The sequence below is a fragment of the Solenopsis invicta genome, chromosome 8 (assembly GCF_016802725.1).
Source record: "Solenopsis invicta isolate M01_SB chromosome 8, UNIL_Sinv_3.0, whole genome shotgun sequence".
Taxonomy (NCBI): domain Eukaryota; kingdom Metazoa; phylum Arthropoda; class Insecta; order Hymenoptera; family Formicidae; genus Solenopsis; species Solenopsis invicta.
In genome coordinates, this window is record NC_052671.1 from 23,829,881 (window position 1) to 23,855,899 (window position 26,019).

Consider the following 26,019-nt stretch of genomic DNA (forward strand, 5'->3'; position numbering starts at 1 on the left):
TTTCTTGTTTCCATCTTTTCTTTATCTTCTTTTCTGATTTGCCATTTACGTATTTCTAATCTGTAGGCGATGTGTAAAATGCATTCAAACGTTTTTATCCATGCATGAAGACTTGAAATGCCATATTCTAAATTATCTTCCGTAATCGATCTTTCTAACATGGCATCTATGTCATTCATTTGCTTTGGAGAAGCCTTACAAAGATGACAATTTTGACCGGGTGTATCGGCTAACCAGCTACAAATCTTACCATCAATCATTGTCAAAGAAAATGAGGAATAACATGGTATTGAATTCTCATGAAATTTTGTAATAACTGGAGAAAGTTCATCTATTTGTTTTTTAATGTTTTTAATTTCATCTTTGACAAAATCCTTTGTTTCTTTGTGAAAAATTATTTCCACTGGTCGACAGTATTTTGTCGATGAGCTAGATTCATTCTGCCAAACAACAAATTCCTGTTTGTCTTCACAAACTTCTGCTATAATTCGTAATGGCACTATAGAAATTAAAAACAGAAATGAGTCATTATTTTCTTCGTACTGAAAAACTTGCTTATAGCAACTTTGCCCGGCTGCACCATCACAATCCCATTTAAAATAAATGTTTATTTTTTCAATAGTACTACCGCTATCAATAATATCTTTAAGTTTGTCACTTTGAACGAAAAGTAGTCTTTGGACTGTATGTTCCACTAATGATTGGAGCTTGATCTCGGATAAAATTTCATTAATTGTTATATCATTTGGGTAACATTGTTTTTTTGCGAGCAATAGTGCATTATAATTTGGATAAATATTTGCATTATGAGATGTACTGATTTGTTTTATAGCAATGTATTGTTTTTTTGTCATTTTTGTATTTATGTACAAAGTGAGAGCCTTTTCAGGTGTAATTTTTGTTGGTAATTGCTGTACATTGGAACACATTTTTTTTATTTTTGTCGCTCTCTTAGGAGAACTAGATACTTGTTTAATTAAATCAGCTGTATCTCTTTTTCCACTTCGCCTAAGACTCATTCTTGACGCGAAAATCAGTTCATCTTGAGTGAACGTCTGTAAGAGTGGACGAACTTTCCTCCGTTTGACCGAGTCACTACAGCTAGCGAACGATTTTTCTGGTCTCCCAGATCGTGATGGAGTTTCTTTAGATAGAAGTTCCTCAAAAATAATTTTTCCGTCGAGCCATTTCTTATTTATTGAGACAAATAAATTATTACTACGATGGCATTTTTTCCATTTTAACATTAATTGGCTGCAAAAATTTCTAATCTTCTTCTCAATTATACATTTTGAATTCTTGTACTCTAAAAAATCACTTTTCTGCATCAAAAAATTCAAAACTGCGTCAGTTTTTTTATTAATATTTGATTCATTTCGCCAAACGCAAAATAATGTTTCTCGTCGGACTCCGCATATCAGACCTTAAAATGAATACAAAATCTAAAGTTGCGAATAGTTGCAGCTAAATTTAATTTTAAACTATTATTAAGAAGTAATTTAATAACTTCATTTAACTCATTTCATCAATCCATATCAATCCCGAGTTTTCTACTCTATCAAACTTAGTAAAATATATTAAAAAATAGCAATTTTTGAAGCAAATTTTTAAAACCATAAACCTTGACCTATATTCAAAAAATTCTTACTATTTTTACATTATAAGTTGCTTACTTACTTATATTTGTAGGATCCATAGTAGGAACAGATAAAACGCATTTATTCAGCATGAATTCGCTTATCGAAATGAGGGCGACCGCGAGCCGCGATGAGCGGGCGCGCGCCAAGACTTGCAGAAACATGTTCGTGACGGTACTATCGAGTATTTCCCATTCGATTTAAAAATTATTTATTTTTAGATTTCATACTTCCAAGCATTCAAGCTCATTTTTACGCAACAAAAGAGTTTGAAATGCCCAATCGGATTTTTGACTTTTGTTCGCTCAGATTAGCAAAAATGACCACTGTGGGCCGCCTAGTATATCGGTGCTTTGGGGTACAACGTGTTTTGATAATTTAGATTTCGGTTGCGACGACTGCGTTGTCGCCAGCGCGTACATTTTATTGCGCTCCTCTTGTATTAAGCTGTTTTTATTAGCGAAGTCTCGGCTATCGTGTTCTCCCCCCTCCCCCGTTCAGAACGCGCGCGATTGGCTGTTGTGTTCCGCGCGTGATTAGCCACTGTAGTCTTTGCCTTTAGCGCAGCTGATTTGAGGAAGTAGCATGTCGCTCTTGACAGATGAGTTGCGGCGCTGGAGGCGCGCCCAAGTTCGGGTGCTGCAGTTGTAAAGCTAAGTAAGCTTGAGTCTCGCCTCGAGGCCCTTGAGTATGTCAGCCGGAGCTCTGAGCTCATTTTATTCGGGATAAAAAAGTCTCTTTCCGAGAACCCAAAGATTATCGTCAAAAACATTGCCAACTCTGGACGTCGAGGTGGGTCTCAAGCATATTGGTCGGTAATTTTCATATTTCTGCGAGAGAAAACCGTCTCCGTCCTCTGGTAGCTAGGTTGTCCTCGCACGAGGTTCGAGACAGGCTCCTAGCTGGAAAACGCGCGAGGGGTGTGCTGGACGGTTTGTCGGTGCCGGGCTTGCGGGTTGGATCGACATCAACGAGAGACTCTCAACCTCAACTCGAACGATATTTGCCAAGGCAAGATGTGCCGTAAGGGAGGGTCGCTTGAACCGCGCCTGGGTGCCGAATAGTTACGTTTTCCTCCAAAAACACCTCGACGCGTCGTCAATTAGGCTGCGGAACCGTGAATAGCTGTCATCTCTGATCGCGGGCAAACCCTGTGTCGTCGTCTGACCGCCCGTTGCGAATTTCGCAGATAGTTGTGCGTGATGCTACGCAAAACCTCTCCGCCCGTGCAAGACGCTGGCGGTGGTTCTGTTGCGGCTGCTATAAGTGGTTCGACTGTTTTCGGCGCGGCTTCTGGCCGCGACTCAAACAGAGGAGCTATCCCAAAAGTATCGAGGAAGCGCAACAAGTGAGGTTTGGCTCCTTTCTTCCCCTCCAGGAGCTCTGCGGGTGTGCCACGTGAATTGCCAGTCCCTCCTTTCCCACTTCTCAGACTTTGCCGGTTTCTTTGGTCATGATACCTTCGACCTGATAGCGCTATCTGAGACGTGGCTTAAGCACGTCCCAGACAATTTCATCCAACTTCAGGGCTATCATATCGTACGCAATGATAGAGAGGGAAAGGAGGGCGGGGGGTTGGGGTCTACGTGCGGGATTGAATCAGTGTTACGGTTATGGCATCGTCGCGGGCGCTCTACTGCGGGCAACCGAAGTATCTGCTTCTGAAAATCTCCCCGTCAATGTCCCGTTCTATCTTACTTGGCGTGGTGTATCGTCCTTTTAAACTGGGACATCTTTCAATCGGAAAGGCTCCACCCGTCTTTCTCAGCGGCAATTATTTTGGGGAATTTCAATATCAACCTCAATCGGGCATTATATGATGCTGACTTTTTATTGGATTTTAGTCTTTCCAACCGCCTTTATTTGGTCCCATTTACAGATACCCACCATACCACCTTGTCACATTCCCGCATCGATCATAGCCTCGCCAGTGATAGGGATTTGGTGAGGTCGTTCCAGCAGCGGCCACTCCCATTTCTCTCAAGCCATGATTTATTTGAGGTCACTCTCGACCTCATGGTCAACCGGATTTTGCCTCGGAAGATCCGCATTAGAGACCTATCTTGTTTTGATCAAGACGAACTAATATCTTTTCTACTTTCTCATGACTGGCGCGCCATTCAAGCCAGCAATTCGATAGATTAGAAGATCAAACTCTTAAATAGCTTCCTTCACAAGTCCATTGAGACTCACCTCTCTTGGAGAGAATTTATGGCAAACAAACTTCCAACCGCCTGGATAACTAACCCAATCCGAGCTCTACTGCGTCATAGGGACGCTGCCAGGAGATCATTTCTTCGCTGTCCTTTGCCTAAGTAAAGAATTTTATCGAATTTTATCTCTCAGGAACTTGGCTAAGTCAAGCGTCGCGACGGCCAGGAACCGCTACCTGCTCGATCGACTGGAGAACGGAAAAGGCCTTGCAAAACTCTGATCTAAACTGCGCTCGCTTGACCTCGTCAAGAGCAGATCCTCGGAACTTTATCTCAACTTTTCTCTCAAAGACCTGATGATTTTTTCACTTCCGCCCATCTCCCCTCTTCTTTCCTTCACCCGATCCTTCTGCCAGCTCATTCCCTTTTGCGTCCTTTTCCTCCCCTCTTAGTCTTATTGCCTCAATCTCTGATCCGTCGACGTTCTTTTTCCCTCATATCTCACCTGAAATGCTGCTCAGAGCTCTTAGACAGAGATTATCAAATTCCACCGGGCCCGACGGTCTCAATCGCCGTCTCATTTTTCTTTGTCTTCCTGTCATCTTTCCCATCATTCTCGATCAACTTCTTCTTTAATACTTCCACTTTTCCCTCCTCCTGGAAAACATTTCATGTCTTTCCTCTTCCTAAATCAACCCGCTCTCTGTCTGATTTTCGTCTAATCTCTCTTTTCTGCTTCCTTTCGAAGGTGCTCAAGAGAAGCCTTTAAAAATAAATCACCTTTCTCTCCATAATCTTCTTGATCTATACCAAACCAGCTTCCAAAAGGGTCTAGCACTCAGACGGCGCTAATAAAGCTGGTCGATAATGTTAAACTGAGTATCGATCAACGAATGGTTACTTTGCTAGTCATGTTTGACTTCAAAAAGGCGTTCGACTCGGTCTCTCATCGCCTGCTGATTGAGAAATTAAAAACTGTCCATATCTTGTCATCCACCTTGGTTTGGCTCTAGTCCTACCTTGCCTCCAGTCCTACCACCCTGGTAGACATCAACGAGTCAAAGGACCCGAGGCTCCCTCTCATCCTGTTCACCAGTCAACGTCGGCGTGCCTCAGGGTTCCGTGCTCGGCCCTCTTCTGTTCTCCATCTTCATAAACGACTTAAGGCACTCTCTCCTGCACTGTCGGCATCTACTAAACGCAGATGACCTACAAATATATCTGCATTTTCCTCCCAGTGAGCTGTCGCGCTGGTCAACGACGACATCGCTGCGGTCGAACGCTAGGTGGCGGATAACCGGCTTAGGCTCAATTCTAGCAAAATCAAAGCCATGCTCTTAGGCAGCGCGCGTTTTGTAAATACCATCCCTGTTGCAAACATCGAATTACATCTCAATGACAGTTTAATTAAATGAACAGGCTCAGTGCAAAATCTAGGTCTAAACTTGTCTAGCATCTTAAACTAGGATAATCAAGTCCGTAGCATATCTAGCAAAGTGAACGGATTTTTTCAGCGCCTCAAGTTCTGTAGGGGCGATCTTTTGCTGTATGGCTCAGAGTATCTCAGAGCTCATCACTTTGCTCGCCTTTCCGCTGTTTGACTACTGTGCAGGCGTTCTTACCGATCTCATGGGGCAACAGCGTCTCAAGCTCAATCGGCTCTTAAATGCCTGCGTGCGCTTTATCTTTAATCTCCGCCACGATGAGCACGTGTCCCCGTGGTACAAGCGACTCGGATGGTTAACTACGGAGATTTTCTAACTTGCTGCCTCATTTCTTTCCATCAGTCATTCCCGCTCCTTTCCCTTCCTAGCATGTAACTTTCAGCCTTCCTCCCGTTCTCTTCCTCATCTCTGCTCCTCCTCTTCTTCTATGAATCTAGCTATTCCATCGTGCCGGACCTTAATTTTTCAGCGCTCCTTCCACCTCTCGGGCTGTACTTTATGAAACTCCCTTCCATCTTTTATTAAAAAGACAGAATTATCTACATCATTCAGGCGACTTCTCTTCGACCATCTGCGGCGAAGGGGTGGGGGTCAACCTCAATAAATATGTACGCTCGCGTGAGAGCAAATGCTCATCTTAATATTACTGCCATGTTTATTCTTTCAATTCTTGTTAAATTGTTAAGTTTTTGTCAATTAGTGTTAAGTCTATGTAAAAATTTTATACTTCATATCTAGTCTTTGCGTTTATTTTCCTTACTTTCTCATCTTCGCATCATCGTGCACTCAATCTGTCACATACATACACCATCTCACTTCTATGTATATGTTCTTAGAGAGCCTTGCCGTAGAATATTAATAAAAGCTCAGTCAATCAGTCAGTCTCTTTTTCTCTCTTTCTCTCGAGGTGAAGACGTGCCGAGAGTCGCTCCGTAAATGTAATAACTTTCGAATGGTTTAAAGTGAGAAAAGACGTAAAATAAGTTGTTTGAGTTAGGCCGCCATAGACCGGGAATAGCTGTGAAAGTGATCTAGCCGGAATATGGCGATCTGTGAATGTGAATGTTTTAGAATTGAAATACGCGTAAAAAAAGTGCGCTCTGGTCAATTTTACAAGAAAATCGAACAAAAGTTAATAAATCATTAAAAATTCACTTGTATATCTATCACCTAAGGTTAACTTTATTTTAATACAGAAGTTCTGTAGTTCGTACGTACAAAATGATAGTAGAGCGCAAGAGTAGCGTGCATAGTAGAGCACGTTCAGAAACATGCACAAATAACACTGCGTAAAATTACGGCTAAACGCTTAACAAAAATAGATATGCTAATGTGCTTTTACCACATGTATATTTTGCTCAGTGAAGCTAAACTGTCATAAACAGAACAATATGGTCTTTAAGAGTAGTTGATAGGTCTTTTTGCAGATGGCAAAATAATAAAAAAATAAAGACAGATTTATGCGATGAACAAAGAGCAATAGCCTGGTCTCGCTCGAAAAATAATTTGCAGTGATCTGCAGTACCGACATCGAGGAAATTTTTCTATTATTTTAGCATTCTCTTAACACGCGTCAATTACACATTATTGTAGAACAAAATATCGAACGTGCAAATAAACTTGTATAATAATCTTAAAACGAAACCACAGTGTGTGAATATTAGTGTTGTTCCCGCTGACATAAAAATTTCTATTTCCATCATGACAGAGCTACTTCCACGCAATAGTAATTATGGTTGTTTTAACTTAATTTTATTGAATTAAATTAAATCTTTACATATTAAATATAGCTAATTGCAAATATAAAGAGAGTATTACAAATACATTTACAATAGTATTCTTTTCCGCAGAGTTTTCATACATGCTTTGCATTCTTATGATATATCTCACTTGATTAGGTGCTCTACATTCTATTTCTGGAACGCAAAACGAAAGAAATGTAAAAAATAAAAATAAAAATTTATATGACAAAGAAAATTTAACTCTTGACTTTTATTTTAAGCAAAGAAAGGTCCCCAACTCAAAAGTTCAAAAAATTATGAAATTTGGCGACACATTATTTTTTATCTATATAGCAAATTATTGCTATACTTTTTCTATTAATTTTTTATGTAAGCGAGGGTGGGGCATGTAGTGACAGTTTTGGGAAATTTGTTACCAAAGTCCATTTTTTAAGTTGGTAGTCAAATATTTTGATTTGTACATTTTTGTTTAACCTTTATAAATACAATTTGTCTTTTATATTAATATTATAACCAGTATTTAAGGAGAAATACGCCGTCAAAAAGATCTTTGCATTTGTCACTACGTGCTCTAGACTAGGGTACATAGTGACAATATCCGTGGCAGATAACAACTTCACTATTATTAAAATCAGAGACTGCAAGATATCACCAAACTTTTTATTAAATGCCATAGGTATTATATTAACGTCTGGTATTATATTTGCAATCTGGGATCCCTATTTTGAAGTAATTATTTAGTTTAAAGTTCTCACCTCCAATTTTGACAAAATTAGGCTTATTTGATGCGTTTTCGCTCAACATAAACAAATGTGGCAGAAAAAATGTCGGACTGCCCTGCGAACCGAGATATCAATTGTTAAAGTTGACGATTATAAGTTAGAAAACCTGTCATATTGCCGAGGTGCAGCGACATGCGAGTCCTATATCCTATAGCTACATGCGCATGCGCAGTATCGTCAAAATATATGCTCCGTCAAAAACTGTCACTATCTGCTCCGAAGGTTGATAAACATTACAAGAGCAATAGAAATTATACCAAGGCTCAAATAATTTTGCTACACATGTCAAAAGTGCGAGAAACAAGTAAACGTGCTATCACAAACAGCATTTAAACTAAATTTTTCATTAATATTGACATTCTGGCATTTAATTATTCAAAAAAATGTTATTCATACTTGATTTTGCTGAATTCAAATCTTCAAAGCCTATAACAACAATTCTATCATAGCACCATTGTTTTATCAACAAATTGCTTTATACAGTTGACACTTTTTATTTTTGTATATATGTAAATAGCAATGGTAATAAAGAAGTAGCGCTCAGCGATGTTTTGTCACTATGTGCCCCTGTCACCTAGTGCCCCAGTCCCTTACAGTAACCATACGGATTACAATATTCATGATTTTTTTTGTAAGGGTAATACTACCATCTTTAAAACGACGCCATACAAAATTTCAAAGTAATTCAAGCGATAATTTTTGATTTGACAATTTGTAGTGAGCATGTTTGGTGTTTTTCGATACAATAGAAAAAAAGCAATATCGAAGTTTGGATAGAAAAACGTGCGAAGAAATAAAATTTTTATTTTTTGCACGTTTTTCCATCAAAACTTTGTTTTTTTTCATCTAAACTTCGATATTACTTTTTTTCTATTGTAACGAAAAACACCAAAAACGCTCAATAATATTATACGAATTGCTGTTAAATCAAAATTATCGCATTAATCATTCTGAAATTTTGCATGACATTGTTTAAAAGATGGTAATACACGATGGTAATGTCAACTTGCATCAGCAACACCGTCTGTCTTCAAACACGAGTACTTATTGATTTGCCTTGGAACATTCTTAACCTTCCTGAGCTAACGTATTGGGCCATCTTACCGTCATTAGAAATTTTAAATTATTATTTAAATAATCTTACAAGGAAAGGCTCCGAGGTATCCCTTTCGATTTTTATAATCCTTTAATACCATATGCTGTAGTACAGATAAAAAAAAGATACACGTATTTTTTTTATACGTGTCCGTTTTCACTTTTAGCGGATAAAACACCTCTTTGAAAAAAATCTGTTTATTTCTTTCATAACATATATCGTCGAAACTATAAAAGAGATAGAGAAAATTATTCTAATTGGGAGTTAAATGGCTTGAAGAATACTTTACAAAAAAAAATTTTTATATTTTCCCACTAGTAATAAAAAGAATTTTTGTATCACTGTTATAAAGTACTCTTGAAGCCATTTAACCCATAAGGAAATGCTGGACTGACGAAATTACCGACATTTGTTTTGCAAACAATTTTTTCAAATTGGGTTTACAGAATTGAAAATGCTTTTACAGAATTAAAATATACATGTTAATCTAGAGTGGAAAGTCAATTTAATGTTAATAACAACAAAACAATTAAGAAGTACAATAATAATCACTCACATCTGCACTTATCTATACTGCCAAGTCACGACAATATGAGTTAATCTAACAGTGGTACAGGTTTCCTGAGCAAAACGAAACACTGCCATTCTTTGGACAACGTGATAGAATAAAACTAAATCATTGGAATTTAGATTGAAAGCTTTGAAAGTCTTTTTTTTCTTCTCAACGTTATTGATACCCGTCTCCAGTGCAACAACGTGGCGGGGACGATTTGACCATAACAATCAAGGTATTTCTCGTCTTCCTTTCAGTAGTGAATGTTGTTTAATTTGGCATCACTGCAAACGTGTTGAATTTTGTGCTCCGAAACGATAGCGGAGTAACCAGGCTCTTGAAGGTAAGTCATAAGTCGGAGTAGACGGAATCGGGCGCCCTCCCCTTGAATTGCGTTAAAGACGCGAACTAACGGGTACACCCGCGAGGTGGGAGGGTTTAAATAAGTGTTTTGCGAATTGGAAATCAACGAAGCAATTATAGAAGTTTTGGACCATGGGCTTTAAATCTTGGACTATTATATTTAAGAGCCTCAGGCTGTTTTGAAGATTTTCTTTGCGCCTTGCGTCAATAATGTAAGAAACACACACAATGAAAAAGACTCCGTAGAGTCGAAACGTTGTGTCTCGAATATTAATAAATATTAATTATAAGTTATTCAGACATCTACACCTTTTTGCTCGTCTTACTGGCCTTTACAATTAATTGTTTAAATAAGGAGATTGCATGACGTGAAGTAGGCGAGAATAAGACGACAACTGCTGCTAGTAGGGAACTTAAGCATGGGAAAGATATTGATCTCAGAAAGGGGGAAATTGTCTTTAATGAACTTTCTTAATTTGCTGGATTTCGGAATGGTGATAGGACAACAAAATATGACGTGATTTGCATCCTGGCGGTCGTCACCGCAGTCACAACATGGTAGATTTATCAAGTTTTTTCTATATAAACTGTAATTTAAGTTGTAATGTTTACTTCTAAAACGGTTAATGATAACTATTTTTTTCTACCAAGAGACTTTCGATGAAACCGTAAATATTTGTGAAAGACCTGCTGATAAAAGGCAGCATGTTGAGCGCCTGTTTTGTGAGCTGCGTCTCCAAGGTATGCTTTGAACTTATTACATTTATTGATGTTAGCCGTTGCAAAGAAATCTGCGTAAGGTATCCGAAATGGTGGAGCATAACCGCAACAAGCGTCTTCTTTGGTAGGGCGCGTCCGCCCTCTCATTTCCTGGGATTTCCCTGTTTGCCGGCGTCCAACAGAGGGTCAGATTTTCCCCAGCTTCATTAAGGGTAAACTTAAAATTATATTTAAACCGATAGACGATGTAATTATCGGCTTTGTGGCTATGTTGCGCAACAGCGCGCAACACGCTAAGAGAGTCCGTGAAGATCACTACATTCTTCCAGTGAAGTTCTTCAATAATATCGACAGCCTCGAGTAGGTCCCATGCTTCGGCGATGAAAATGGATGCTTCGGCAGGCAATTTATGTGTAATAGAGCGACCCAAGCACGGGATCCAAACACTGGCCACAACACACGTCTCTTGTTCGAATTTGGATCCGTCTGTATACAATTTGATATGTAGATTAAAGTGTTCCTTTACCATACAATGAAAGCTTTGTCTGATTAATTCATTAGGTGTGACTTTTATAAATTTTGTGAGGGAGTCATTGATTTCCGGTTTAAAGCAGGAGACAGGATAACTATACTGGAATCTTGAAATTACTGTACTGCGGAAAATTCTATTGCTTTCCCCAATAACGTGCATGTATATCCCAAAGATGGGAAATTTCTTAAGGATATTCATTCTATTTTGCCGGGAAACCACCACATCCTTCAGGGCTTCCAGAGAGGAAATAACGGGATTACTTTTGTTGGCCAGTGGTTGTTATATAGGTATTTGGAAGAGATATATGAAATTCTAATTTCGAAGGGGGTTCTTTAAATTCGAAGAGCATGATGGGAGTAGAAATTCTATAACCATACGCAATTTTGATGCATCTGTATATTAATCTTTTGAACTTCAAAAAATTCATTGATTTGCGTTGAAATTGAAAAACCTGACCCCCATATTCTATGGAGTTTTGAAAAATTGTTCTATAAATTTGAAGGAATATACAGGAGTGAGCGCCCGACCAGCCTCCCGAAAGGGAGGAAATAATGTCGGCAAGCTTTTTGCTTTTAATAATTAAATGTTTCAGGTGAACATCACCCCTAAGCCCACTATCAAATTAGACTCCCAGAAAGCGTGTGCTATTAACCCGGGGTATGGGATTATCATTGATGATAATATTAGGAATATCACTTGTGTTGAGTTTTGATAATAGTTTCCTGAAAAAGATAATGAGCTGGAATTTTTTAGACGACAGATCCAAACTTCTCTTACTACCTAAGGAAAAGAGAAATACGATTTATAGTAACCTGCAAGGCGGCAATAGCATTTCTCTCACTATCAGAAGCCACAAACACCGCGAGATCATCGGCATATTGTAAAACCCGGGCGTCTTCAGCCAAATGTTTACCTATATTCCGAAGGTAAATGTTAAAGAGTGAAGGGCTAAAAATAGAGCCCTGTGGAGTACCCTTGTGTACATGATATGGGCCCTTCAATTTGCCAACCGCAGAGAAGATCTCCCTTTCGCTGATGAAATTGTAGATAAAGCGACAAAAATTCGAAGAGAAGCCCATATCTATCAAATCCTGCACAGGAATAGCAGGAATGACGTTATCAAAAGCGCCCTTGATATCAAGGAATGCACACGCAACAAGTTTACCCTCAAGGAATGTAGAGTGCACATGGCTAAATAGAGAAACTAGATTGTCTACTCAAGACTTGTTTGCTCTGAAGCCAGCCTGAAAATTAGGCAGAGAACATCCATTCTCCATGGTCCATCTAAGTTTAAAATATAAGGGTTTTTCCAGGACTTTGAGAAAACATGATAGGAGAGAAATGGGTCTGACCCCTCCTTGCAGCTTGGCTACCAGAACAATGAGCGATTGAGACCAATGTTCCGAAAAGCAGCCCTCCTGTAAGAGGGCATTAAACAGATCTACGAGTACAATAAGAAAATCATGAGGTAACGCTTTAATGATTTTGTAAGAAAACTGATCAAGCCCAGAAGCAGAGAAATTCTTCATACTGTTTATAGCCGCCATAACTTCAGAAAGAGAAACACTCAGGTCCATGCCTCGTAAGTCAGCACTGGATATACCCTGTAAGTCGCCATTGCAGTCATTAAAACAGCCTGATGTGTCGTTCGTCCAAGAGGGTACTGAAAGTAATGTAGATATGAGGGGGGTGGGGGCAGAACTTATCAATGACAGCTGATTGTGCTTTGATAACACTCTCAGTGTCAGATTGAATGTGTGTATTAGCTAAACTGCGCTTTTTAAAAAGTTTGATCAGAGACCAGAGTTTAGCGATAAGAGTTTTTAAGTTAAACGTGCAGCATAAATTTTTCCAACCTTTCCTTTTGTATTTCCTAAAAAGTTTTGTACACGATTTCTTGGTCTGCATGAAGTGATTGTAATTCTCAAGCGTGGGATATTTTTTATAGATGACAGTGGCTTCTTTACAGAGATTAACAGCCCTCTGGCAATCATTATTCCACCAAGAGGGGAGGCAAGCGGAAGGCTTTATATTAACAGTTCTAGGAAGTCTTTGTACTTCCGGAATGAGATCGTACAAGATATTTTTGATGTGATTGACGAATACTTTATACTTCTCGCAGCTGTTGAAGCCCGAGAGGTTTTCAAACTTTATTGGATTATCTAAGCACGAGGCATAACAGATTTTTAGTTGCTTTTCAGAGAGAGACCATTTATAAATAAATTTTTTAGTTTGCTTAATGGATCCATTGATTTGTGTGGCTATCGGGAAGTGGTCACTGCCCCAAGTGTCATTCAATGTCCAGGATAGACAGAGAAGCCAGTTTATAAGAAGAGAGAGAGAGAGAGGTCTATAATTATCCAGAATCCAGAATCTCTAGATCCTGGAGCCAACATCAAGGTAGAGCTTTTTTCGTTCAGAATAACATAATTATGTTGTTCTATGGCTTTAGCTAAAGACAGGCCAAGACCGTCATCATAGGCATTATACCAGTGTATATGATGTCAATTAAAATCGCCAATCAAAAGTGCGAGTTGGAATTTATCCTAAAGTTCAAGCAGTCAAGTTAAGTCAAGTATTGAAAGCGGCGAGCGGAGTGCACCTGCCAGGATGACGGTAGATATTGACAATCAGACACTGAGAATTGTCAATTTTGATGATGATTCAAATGATTTCTAAAAAAAGATGCGAAAATACGTCAAGGTCTATGACAGAATAAGAAATGTTTTCTTTGATCAAGATGCAAAGTCCCCGCATGTTGGGGCCTGTAATATCTCGCCTAATAATGTGATAACCTTTGAAATGAAAGTTATTTGACTCATACAATATAGTTTCTTGAACGCATATTATATCGTAACTATGCGCAAGAGACTGCAAGGTGGCCGCTTTACTACGAAGACCCTGGCAATTCCATTGTAAAATATTTACAACATTAGACTTACGCGTCCGATTATCACGCCTATGAGTGAAATGTATCCTCCCGTTATTGTTATTATTATTATTATTATTACAGTAGCGTTGAGTATGTTGCATTGCGGGTAACATTATATTTTATTTGACCAGAATTTAAGATGTAAGATTAGAATCTACTAATATAGAAAAAACTCGAGTAGATGAGGGTTGACTGTTTTTTTTTAATCCGTCGTGAGAAGCTGTGCGACCTTCTCTAGAGTATTCTACTGTGTAACTTGAATTAATATTAGCATTATTGCCAGGGTCATTACCATCAGTACTAGTTTAGGAGTTAACAAAATATTTAAAGAGACTGCTAAGTTTCTTAGTGCTACAGTAGTTAACCAAAAAATTAATTGATACTTCCATAGCCGCGTCGTAATTCTTGCTAAGTAGAAGAGAGACTAGCTTTTGTAAGAAAAAACTGCTAATATCCTTAATAAAATCGCCAAAGCTTGAAACGTTACAATTTGGTTTGGATAAATGCCCGACATTTGCAGGTTTATTTAAGTTATTGTGGCCGTATGCTATTCCGTTTCCTGAAGAGGCCGGAGGGCGACCATTGGGGTAGCATTGGTAAGACCTGCCCGGATCCGTTAAGTGTCTGACGGGAGGGGGAGGACGAAGGTGAGACGGGCTGTCACGTCTGCGAGAAAAGTTGGGCTCAGGTGAAAGCAAATGTACATGCGAGCCGCTATTAGGACTGGACTGGAAGCCACTGCTGCCTGCAACCACTCCAGCATAAGAACCAAGACGGCGAGATGGTGCAGAAGGATGATGAACATCTTCCATATTCTCAAGGGCGCCAAATCTGTTTTGGCTGTAAAAATTTGAGACGTAATTAATATTGAGTGAGGGCTGGTTAAGCTTATTCTTGCAATGTCTATTATTTCGTAATCGTTATCCCTTAAAAGAGAGAAATTACCGAAATCTGTCCTAGGATCACTTATAATTTGAGGCGAACAGATATTTTGCGAGTTGTGGTCGTGGTTGCTGTGTCTAATAATCTCTCTTGCCTAAAACAGGGGAATGTTTTTAGTGATCGCAAGGGAGGTGATCATTTTTTGTCTAAGGACTGTGTGGCAGTCTGGAGACGTAGCAAGGTGGTCACCCTTGCAATTAATGCAAACCGAATGCTTATTGTGCATAGAACAGTCATTGACATTATCGTGTTTACTTAGACCACATTTAAGACATCTTTCATAGCCTTTGCACGTTGTGCTAATATGTCCGACCCTATAGCATTTATAGCAAATTTTTGTTCTAGGGATAAAGGGGGTAACTTCGTGCTTGGTTTTAAAGATATAAACATGCTTTGGTAATGCTTGTCCTGCAAATTTAATGCATATGTATGAAGGAATTAATATAGATTCGCCATTCCTAATAATCTTTTTATTTAGTCTCTTAATTTCTAAAATTTTGTGTGAATGAGCTTCTGTAAATTTGAATATAGTATCTAAGCTAATGTTAAGTGAGACGGCTTTAACTATGCCAGTGCGCAGAATGCGGTATGAGAAGATGAAAGCACGCAAATTATAATGCTTCAGTAGCGGAGAGACTAATAGGCTGTTAGCAGCGATGGCAGACTTAAATTCAGCCATAGCCTTCCCGCGACCTATCTGTTTGATTTCTATAATATCATTATTAGCGGCGATGTTGGAAACCATGTTGCAGACATACAACGGGTGGGCGGCCTCCGAGTCAGCAGCATCAACTTTAGTATTATACACATACACTATGTATGGGGGACGGTCGTCGCTTGAATATTTTGGAACATTAAGTCTATTAGAAGAAGTGGTGGGACCATTATTATAGCTATCATTGATGATACTACCCGTGCTTGAGCCATTCACATTCTGAGTAACACTTACTTGACAAGGGGGAATCAGATTTTTTGCGGCTAGGAGGATTTGAGTCTGAATGAAGCCTTGCTAATATTAGTCAGATTATGTTTGCTTGACTTATTGATTTTGGAAGAAGTTGTGTTCTTTTTATCTGGTATTTCCTCAAGAGTCCTTTTCCTCTGTGGTTTAGCCGACTCAGCATCCATAGGCTCAATGCACACAGAACGCGTCAACGCGTTACGCGTGACGAATAGCCAATCATTCTTTTGCTTTCTTATTTCTTGTCATAAAAACGAAAAAATGATTGGCTATTCGCCACGCGTAACGCGTTGACGCGTCCTGTGTGCATTGAGCCATAGGCGCTTGGTTGTTTTCCAGACCAGTGTCACTCTCTGTAGATTGCCTGTCTTCCATGATTCTGGCATGGGCTACGTTTATAATGTTGTCGAGACATGAGCCTGAGGGATTTAAACTACAACTGTGATTATCATTAAACCGGTTATCATCCGAAAGTGTCTGGTTGCAATGTGTAGAGGTTAAGTCACGGTTATACGAGGTGTGTTCAAAAAGTATCGCGAATTTTGAATTTTCGCGGGTTACGTATATTCGAATTTCGATCTTTTTGTGGCGTTATGTTGGTACTCATGTCTCTCACTTATGCCGACAAGCTCGGCCATTTTGAATGTTCACTTAATTGTTGACAGCTGCTTTGCTTGCACGTGTTTTGGATCGTCTTCGATTTTTACCTATTCAAAAAAATGGATCAAAGAACCTGTATCAAATTTTGTGTGAAAAACGAAATTAAATGCGCGGATGCATTCCGAATGTTGACTGTGGCATACGGAGAAGCTACCTTGGACCGAAGCAACGTTTATCGGTGGTACAAAATGTTCTCAGAAGGCCGAGAAGATGTGAACGACGAAGAGTGTGCCGGACGCCCGAGCACTTCAACAACAGACGAAAAAATTAATGAAGTGGAGAAAATGGTATTGGCCAATCGTCGAATCACCGTTAGAGAAGTTGCTGAGGACCTAAACATATCGATTGGCTCGTGCCATTCGATTTTTATCAATGATTTGGGCATGAGACGGGTCGCCGCGAAATTCGTACCAAAATTGCTCAATTGCGACCAAAAACAGCATCGCATGAACATTGCTAATGAGATGTTGGACTCTGTCCGCGACGACCCAAATTTGCTCCAGAGGGTCATAACTGGTGACGAATCGTGGGTTTATGGTTATGACGTGGAAACCAAAGCTCAATCATCTCAATGGAAGCTGCCGCACGAACCAAGACCGAAAAAAGCGCGCCAAGTTCGGTCGAATGTGAAAGTTTTGCTGACAGTTTTCTTCGATTGCAGGGGCGTGGTGCATCATGAGTTCTTGCCACAGGGTAGAACGGTCAATAAGGAATATTACCTGCAAGTTATGCGCAATTTGCGCGAAGCAATCCGCCAGAAACGCCCGGATTTGTGGAAGAACAAAAATTGGCTTTTGCACCACGATAACGCCCCTGCTCACACATCGTTGCTTGTGCGCGACTTTTTGGCCAAAAACAACACACTAATGATGCCGCAGCCACCGTATTCCCCAGATCTGGCCCCCTGTGACTTTTTCTTGTTCCCTAAACTGAAGAGGCCCATGAAAGGACGACGTTACGCTACGCTTGACGAGATAAAGACGGCATCGAAGGAGGAGCTGAACAAGATAAAAAAAAATGATTTTTTGAAGTGCTTCGAAGATTGGAAAAACCGTTGGCACAAGTGTATAATATCTCATGGGGATTACTTTGAAGGGGACAAAATAGATATTCATGAATAAATAAATAATTTTTGAAAAAACACAAAATTCGCGATACTTTTTGAACACACCTCGTATTCAAAGTCTTCAAAACTACCAGCCAGAATGCCACTGGGTATGTTGGAGGCTAGGGGAATAGGAGGAAAGGGAGGGTAGGGAGGAGGGGGGGGACTAGGGAAACCCGCGGGAACCCCCGGGCGCGTCCGGCCGACGTTGTCGATCGATGTACACGCCCCGCCGCTGGGGCAGAGGGTTCTTAGTCCATGTTGTGCAATGCCTAATATTTGCGTAGATAGGCTTTGATTCGCGCACTTCAAATCAAAATTGATCTATTTCTCACGTCAGAACACTGTTTGCTACCTGAGATTACTATGAGCTTGTGAATTATCACTATCGCAACTAATAAAATGCCTCGATTACAGCTACAGAACCGGTCGCCATGAAGCGCGAATCTTGAAAAAAAGTCTTTGCTTGCATAAAATTATATGCGTACGTGCACGCGAAATAGAGGTGCACAATGATAAACAGAAGGCTTATAGCTACAGAATTAGTTCCTAGATTTGACGACAGCAGCGCTGGTGTGACCATAAAGAGATTCTAGACATTACCGGCATCCATATTAGAGTGCGTTTAAAAACGCTCATTCTAGTGGCCCATGGTATTTTTTTATCCTTGTTGTTTTGTGAATGTTAACAAAGATAAAGGATGTTCAAAGAAATACTATTAGCGTTATTTGCATAATTTTATCCTGGTTTACATTTAATGAATGATAAAAATAGAAAACACAAAGTGCTAAGAGCAGTCTTTCCAAACGTACCCAAAATGACACTCTTAGCGTACACGTGTGCATATAATTTTATGTAAGCAAAATCTTTGTTTCTAAACTTGCGATCTAAATTTCAATGATTTAGTGTTATTCTATCATGTTGTTCGAAGAGTGGTAGTATTTCGTTTTGCCTAGGAAACCTGTACAACTGTCAAATTCTAACATTTTTGTGACTTGATAGCTCTACAGTGTAGATAAGTGCAGATGTCAGTGATTATTATTGTACTTCTTAATTTTTTGTTGTTATTAACATTAAATTGACTTTCCCACTCTAGATTAACATGTATATTTTAATTTTGTAAAAGCATTTTCAATTCTGTAAACCCAATTCGAAAAAATCGTTTGCAAAAAAAGTGTCGGGAATTTTGTCAGTCCAGTATCCCCGTAAGAGGTAAATGGCTTGAAGAGTACTTTATAACAAAAATAAAAAAAATTTTTTTTATCATTGGTAAGAAAATATAAAAATAAAAAAAAAATTTTTTTTATCACTGTTATAACTAAAGTATTCTTTAAGCCATTTAATTCTTGAACTTCTGTTTGAAACTGTGACTCGTCAAACAGCATTGCCATGTTGTCTCTTCCGTTTTGACTCGCCAAGTCGTGTTGCCGATATCACGAGCAGTGCACTATTTTCACTTTCTTCACAAATAAACTATAAATAATTGTAGAAAACATAATTCGTGATACATACGTGTGTACAAGTATTTATTAATATATATAAAATTATGTATAAAAGTTAGTAGGAATTTTCTAAATTGTTATATATAATTTTTAAATTGTCCTTGACTATTTAATATAAAGTATGTTATTTAAAAAAATTAAGAATTTTTAAAATGCTCTTCTATTATAAATTAAATTAAAATTTCTTATGAACACAGAAAGTGTATATGCCATAAAACTTTAAAATGACTTTAAAATGACTGTTTTAAAACGTCAAGATAAGTGTTTCAACTTTTTAAATCTTTTGTGTTCAACTTTGATTAATAATCAAAAAGCATTTTTAAAATTCTTGATTTTTTTAAATAAAAAGTTTAAAAGAAAGATACTGTCCCGCACAACACGTGATATTGCTGTAATATTGCAATATTACGGTAATATTGCAAAGATATATTGCAGTAATATTGCAGCAATATTGCTGCAACGTCTAATGTCCGCGAAAATTTATCACAGTAATATTGCTGCAACATTTCAATAATATTATTAAGATATTGCTGTAATATTCTTTAATATTAGATAATATTAAAGAATATTATAGACATAATGCTGTAATACTGCTGCAATATATTATATCTGCAAAAAATTGTCATAGGAATATTATTGCAACATCTCAATAATATTGCTGTAAAATTACAGCAATATATTATGTCTGCGAAAATTTGTTGCAGTAATATTACTGCAATATTTCAGTAATATTTCTGAGATATTGCAATAATATTGATATTCTTAAGCAGTCATCCATCCAAGTCACGACTACGATTAACGTTGTTTAACCTCTAAGATCGCGAACTAATCCCTTGTGATGACTTGTGAGCACTTAATGCTGATATGTGTATATAACTAATAAATCTGGTCAATACACGATATTTGTTTAAATAAAAATGCAACTAGAAAATATATGTTAATATAATGCAATAATTAAATTAAATAGGAAAAAATTTATAAATTATTACTTTAAATGTTTATTTCTTATCATAAATATTTTCTGAAGTATTTTATAAAATATTTTAGAAAATATTTTATGAATATTTTAATAACATTTTGGATAAAGATTTTTATAATTATTTTTGTCATGTACATAAAATATGTACAAAATATTTTTATAACATTTATGAAAAAGTACTAGAAAGAGATATTTTGACCGTTGTTGTATCAACACAAATTGAACAAGAATGCCTACTACGGTTGCAGCTAGGTCTTTGTGCTTGTATTCTCTATGTGATTTTATATACTTTTTTATATACTATTTATGAAAAATGTTTATAATAAATATTTATTAATATTTATCATAAATATTGTATGCTATCTGGGTATATTATTGCAATATTATTGCAATATCATAGCAATATTATAATGTGATATATCGCATTCTAATATTTCTGCAATATTGTAATGTGAAATATCGTATTGCAATATTGCTGCAATGTCATAGCAATATTACAGTGTGGTATATCGCGTTTTGATATTTCTGCAATATCACTGCAATATTACAATATCGTTGTAATATTAGTGCAATATCTTAATATTGTTGCAATATTATGTGCTGTGTGGGATGGTATACTCCGCTTGCATAGTACAAAACAGAGGATACCGCATTTCTCCATAACATCACGTTGTATCATGCTTTCTCTCTCAACCAAGTGTCAAGCGAGAAAGATGCACTCGTAGTGTCTCCCACTACTTTCTGCATCCTTTTCGTTTGAGGCTGAGTCGAAAGATACGACGTGATGCTATAGGCAAGTTGGGTGCCGAGTAACGCGGATCGCAACTCGTTTGCCGTTTTGCGTTAATTTTGCGTTGTCACGACATAATTAAATTACGCATTGCGGTACATCGGAAGTGTCTTGCAAGTGCAAGGCGCGATCTTTATATCAAAATGATTATTGTCGTATGTACCGGCAACTTGTTAGATCGCGAATTTCATTCCATCGAAGCTCGTCGTGCGAGCGACGGCATCAGTGATCCATCGCTCGTCGGTCGATTTGATCGCATTTTTCAATCCGCGGATCTCGACTGTTTGTTTTTGGTCTCGATTCATATATTTGTAAGTGTACATGCGAAATGCGGATATAGTAATCGTCCGGAGACACGCATGTGTTGTATGTCAGTAACGACTACAGTCAAGCGTTTCAAAGGTTATGTTGCGCCGCGCGGCGCGGCGTGAAGGTGATCGTGCGATTCCCTGGTGCTCGAAATTCGTTATCTGCCGCGTTGACTTCCTCAACGGCGTCGCGGGTGACGGTGGATGCGAATAACGCTTGTGTCGTTTCGCGTTGATTTTCCGTTGTTACAATGTAATAAACTGCGTGTTATACACTGGAGTGTCATCCAGGATCGCGTGATCGTCGAGGTGATTATTGCTAAGTATAGTGTTTCATAAGTGAATGCCATAAAAAAAAGTAACAAGCAGAAATAAAAAAGGAGGAGGAGGAGGAGGAGGAGGACGACGACGACCTGGGAGGCACCAGGTAACGGCAGAGCAACCAAGGAGTCAACGTTGAAAACTTCGCTGCTGCGCATCGCGTGTCGGAATTATAAGCTGCTCGTGTGAGTTAGAAAACATGAGCTTGTTTCAAGACCTCAAGTTGAAAAGGAGAAAGGTCAACTCCCGATCACAGAGGTTATGCATGAAAAAATATACTTGAGCAATTTGAGCAGAAGCGTGTATACTGACGGTACTGCTGAAATAAATAGCAGAAACTGTTGAGAATAATTGTTAAGTATGTTCATTTGTATGTTTGGCGCCATAAGCGTGTAGTCTGCGTGCGATAGTGTCGCTAGTGATCGACGCGTATGCGTTGCCCTAGTCGTTCGTTTTTTTTTTCTCTCACTCCTCTCTGACACACGCTTGCCTCAGGACGCTGCCTTTTGTGTACAACTCTCTATTCTCTGGTTGTTGGAATAAACGCTTTTCTATTTGCTCTAATAAAGTGTGTCTAATTAAAAACCTCTGACCATTCGATAAGCATAATCTATCAGGTTATGGGCCCAGGCGTCAGAGGCGTAAAATCAACGTAAAAAGAAAGGGTAAAACGAGAGAGGCTAGCTGTACGAAAAATGGCGACGAACAATCAAGACGACGTGATACAGATAGAAAAACTGAAGGATAGCGAAAACTTCATGATATGGAAGTTTCAAGTTACGATCGTATTCAAGTCTTTAGGGTTATATGATATTGTAACGGGAGTCTTAGCATTAGCAGAAGGAATGACAGAGCAAGCAAAAGCAGAATGGATCCGGAAAGACGCACGTGCTCAGAAAATAATAATCACGTCTATAGAAAAACAGCCGTTGACTCACGTACTGGTATGTAAAACGTCACAAGAAATGTTCCAAAGGATTTGTGCCATGTACGAAAGGGATACAGAACAGCAGAAATGTATCCTACTTCAAGAATTTTTCAATTTTTCATACCAGAAAGGAACAGATATTGCTACACACGTGAGTAAACTTGAAAATTTAGCATATAGGTTAAAAGTCTTAAATGCGGACATTGATGACTCTATGTTGATGTCAAAAATACTTGTGACTCTGCCGCCTGAGAAATATAAACATTTTGCATGTGCCTGGGAATCCACCGCTCAAGACCAGACGACGCTTTCAAATCTTACGTCTCGATTGCTCTCTGAGAACAGACTTTCAGTGACCGATGCGAGGCAGGATGCGGTGGCGTTTAAGGCGACTGAGAAGAAATGCCACAAGTGCAATAATACCGGGCACCTAGCTAGAGCGTGCAAAGTAAATAATATTCAAGATATGCGCTGCTTCAAATGCAATGGTCGAGGTCACATAGCAAAGTTTTGTAAGAAGGAGGATGCTACTGGAGGCACAACCAAGTGTAACATATGTAAAAAGTCCAATCATGCAGAGAAGGACTGTTACTTTCGCAAAAACAAAACGGAAGATCAAACAAGTACAAAGGACAAGGTAACGTTCCTGGCCAGCAACTGTAAAACGAATAAATGGATTCTGGATTCGGGCTCGTCGTCGCATATAACAAATGACAAGAATATGTTTAAAAATATGAGAAAAATAGAGTCAGAAATAGGAACAGCGAAGAAATCACAAATTTTAAAGGCTGAAGGAATTGGCACCGTAGAAACAGATAAATGTGTACTCAACAAAGTACTATATGTTAAAGATTTAAGTAAAAATTTATTATCAGTCAACGAAATTACAAAGAACGGAGGAAAAGTAATTTTCACTAAAGAAAAAGCAGAGATATGGAAAGATAACATAAAACTGATTGGTTTTCGCAACGGAGATGGTTTATGGACCGTAAATTTGAATCAAGAATCTATGGACAGCGCTCTTCTGACACGAGAAAACAAAATGGCTATTCAATGGCATCAGAAATTGGGACATCTAGGAAAGGAAAACATGAAGAAACTACAAAATATATCAGAAGGTATGAAAATAACAGATAAAAGCTTGGATGTCTTAAATAATGTATGTGAGACGTGTCTTAAAGCTAAACAAACGAGAATACCTTTTGGAGAGAAGAGGACAAGAGCAAAGAGACCACTGGAGATCGTTCACACCGATGTGTGCGGACCAATAGATCCTATTACTTGGGATAAGAAGAAATATATGATAACGTTCATAGACGACTTTACACATTTTGTTATGGTCTATCTCATCGAGGGAAAATATGAAGTGGCAGGTACAGTGAAAGAATACGCAAATCAAGTAGAAACGAAATGGAATTTGAAAATCTCGAAACTAAGATGCGACAATGGACGCGAGTACGTCAATGAAGAACTCAAAATCTGGTGTAGACGAAGAGGAACAATTCTAGATGTTACAACGCCTTATACCCCACAACTTAATGGAAAGGCAGAACGTATGAACAGAACGTTAATTGAGAAAACGAGAGCCTTACTTACAGACGCTCAAATAGACAAAAGTTTTTGGGGAGAAGCAGTTCGCACTGCTGCATATTTAACAAATAGAAGCCCCACTGATGCAGTTAAAGGAACACCGTTAGAGAACTGGACTTCACAAAAGCCAGATTTAACAAGATTACACATCTTTGGTTGTAACGCCTACACGAAGACACTAACACCATTAAAAAAGCTGGATGATAGATGCAAGAGTTACATCTTCGTTGGATATGCACCAAATGGGTACCGACTCTACGATGAAGAAAGAAGAAAAATAGTAATTTCAAGAGATGTAAAATTTAAAGAAGAGATAACATCTAAAAACAAATCAGCTAAAATAAATATCCATGCAGAAGAAGAACAAACTGAAAAACAAGAAGAAATTGAAAATAACATGGAAAACATATCTGGAAGCGAAGAAGAGTATCAAGATGCAGATCTAGAGATTGAAGAAGAGGAATCACAAGAAGAAACACAAGAAGATACACAAGAAGAACAAGAGGAACTTGGTCGTGGAAAGCGGAAGAGGAAGATTCCAGATAGATACAAAGATTATGTGTATTTAACATACAGAGAAGCGACAACTGGACCAGACAAGGAAAATTGGAAAAAAGCGATAGAAGAAGAAAAGAAGTCGCTAGAAGAGAACAATACCTGGAAGACAGTAGATAGAACTGAAGCAAAAAGTAAAAAAATTTTGAGTAACAAATGGGTCTTCAAAATAAAGGATGATGGAAGATATAAGGCACGGTTGGTGGTGAGAGGATGTGAACAACGCCACGGAATAGACTACGAGGAAACGTTTAGTCCCGTAGTAAATAGCAGCTCCCTTCGAACACTACTTGCGATTGCCACAAAAAGAAGAGACTACATTGTCAAATTCGACATTAAAACTGCATTTCTTTATGGAAATTTAGATGAAGAGATCTTTATGGAACTGCCTGATGGATATAATTGTAACAATAAAATATGCAGACTTAACAAGGCTCTCTATGGACTCAAGCAAGCTTCATTGAGATGGAATCAGCGCTTCACTACCTTCCTTAAAACCAAGGGACTAAAACCGACCAAAGCAGAACCGTGTATATATAGGACTGATGACAACACCTTAATATTGGCTATTTATGTGGACGATGGACTCATCATAGGGCAAAATAGACAGTCCATAGATAAACTACTCAGTAATTTAGGTAAGGAATTTCATATAAGCGTATTTAAAGATATAAAATCTTTTTTAGGTATAGAAATACAACAGGATAAAGAAGGTCTCAAATTATTGCAATTAAACTATGCGGATCATGTTGTAAAAATGTTTAACATGAAAAATTCAAAGCCTGTGAATACTCCCATTCTAACCAATGATGACAGAAGCGAGGAAATCAACGAAGTTTTTCCATATCGAGAGAGCGTTGGGAGTATATTGTATCTTTCGAGTAAAACGAGACCTGACCTGGCCTACGCTGCAGGATACGCAAGTAGACATTTAGATAAACCGTATAAACAAGACGTAGCAAATATAAAAAGAATATTAAGATATATAAACGCGACTAAAAATCTAGGTATTAGCTATAAAGTAAATAATGATAAAAATAAGGAAGAATTGATAGGCTATACAGACTCCGATTACGCAGGAGATGTAGAAACTCGGAAAAGCACAACCGGTTTTGTTATTATGTATTGTAATGGTCCTATAAGTTGGTGCTCCAAAAAACAGTCTGTAGTAGCGTTATCTAGTACCGAAGCGGAGTATATCGCGGCGACGGAATGTTGCAAAGAAATTTTATATCTTAAATTTTTAATTGAAGAGTTAACAGGCAAATCCGTTAAAGCGACTTTAAATATCGATAACCAAAGCACTATTCATTTGATTAAAAACGGTATAGGAAATAAAAGAAGCAAACACATAGACATAAGATATAGATTTATAAATGAAAAAGTTGCTGAAGGACTGATAAGCGTAAACTATTGCTCTACT

The 26,019-nt window shown here is 38.3% G+C and overlaps 2 protein-coding genes across 3 annotated transcripts in view; both read right to left on the minus strand.

The window, feature by feature from the left end:
• LOC105203969 (tRNA-dihydrouridine(20) synthase [NAD(P)+]-like) overlaps nt 1–26,019 on the minus strand; it is a 523,658-nt gene that overhangs the window by 208,144 nt on the left and 289,495 nt on the right. The window lies entirely within an intron of this gene.
• The window catches only part of LOC105198717, a 120,799-nt gene continuing 100,742 nt past the window's right edge, over nt 5,963–26,019 (minus strand). The window contains exon 13 of one of the 2 annotated variants that reach the window (XM_039452706.1): nt 5,963–7,151. In XM_039452706.1, the coding sequence (XP_039308640.1) occupies nt 7,009–7,151 (143 nt within the window). In that variant the 3' untranslated portion in view covers nt 5,963–7,008. The remainder of the gene's footprint in view (nt 7,152–26,019) is intronic. The other variant, XM_039452705.1, reaches the window with a different exon arrangement.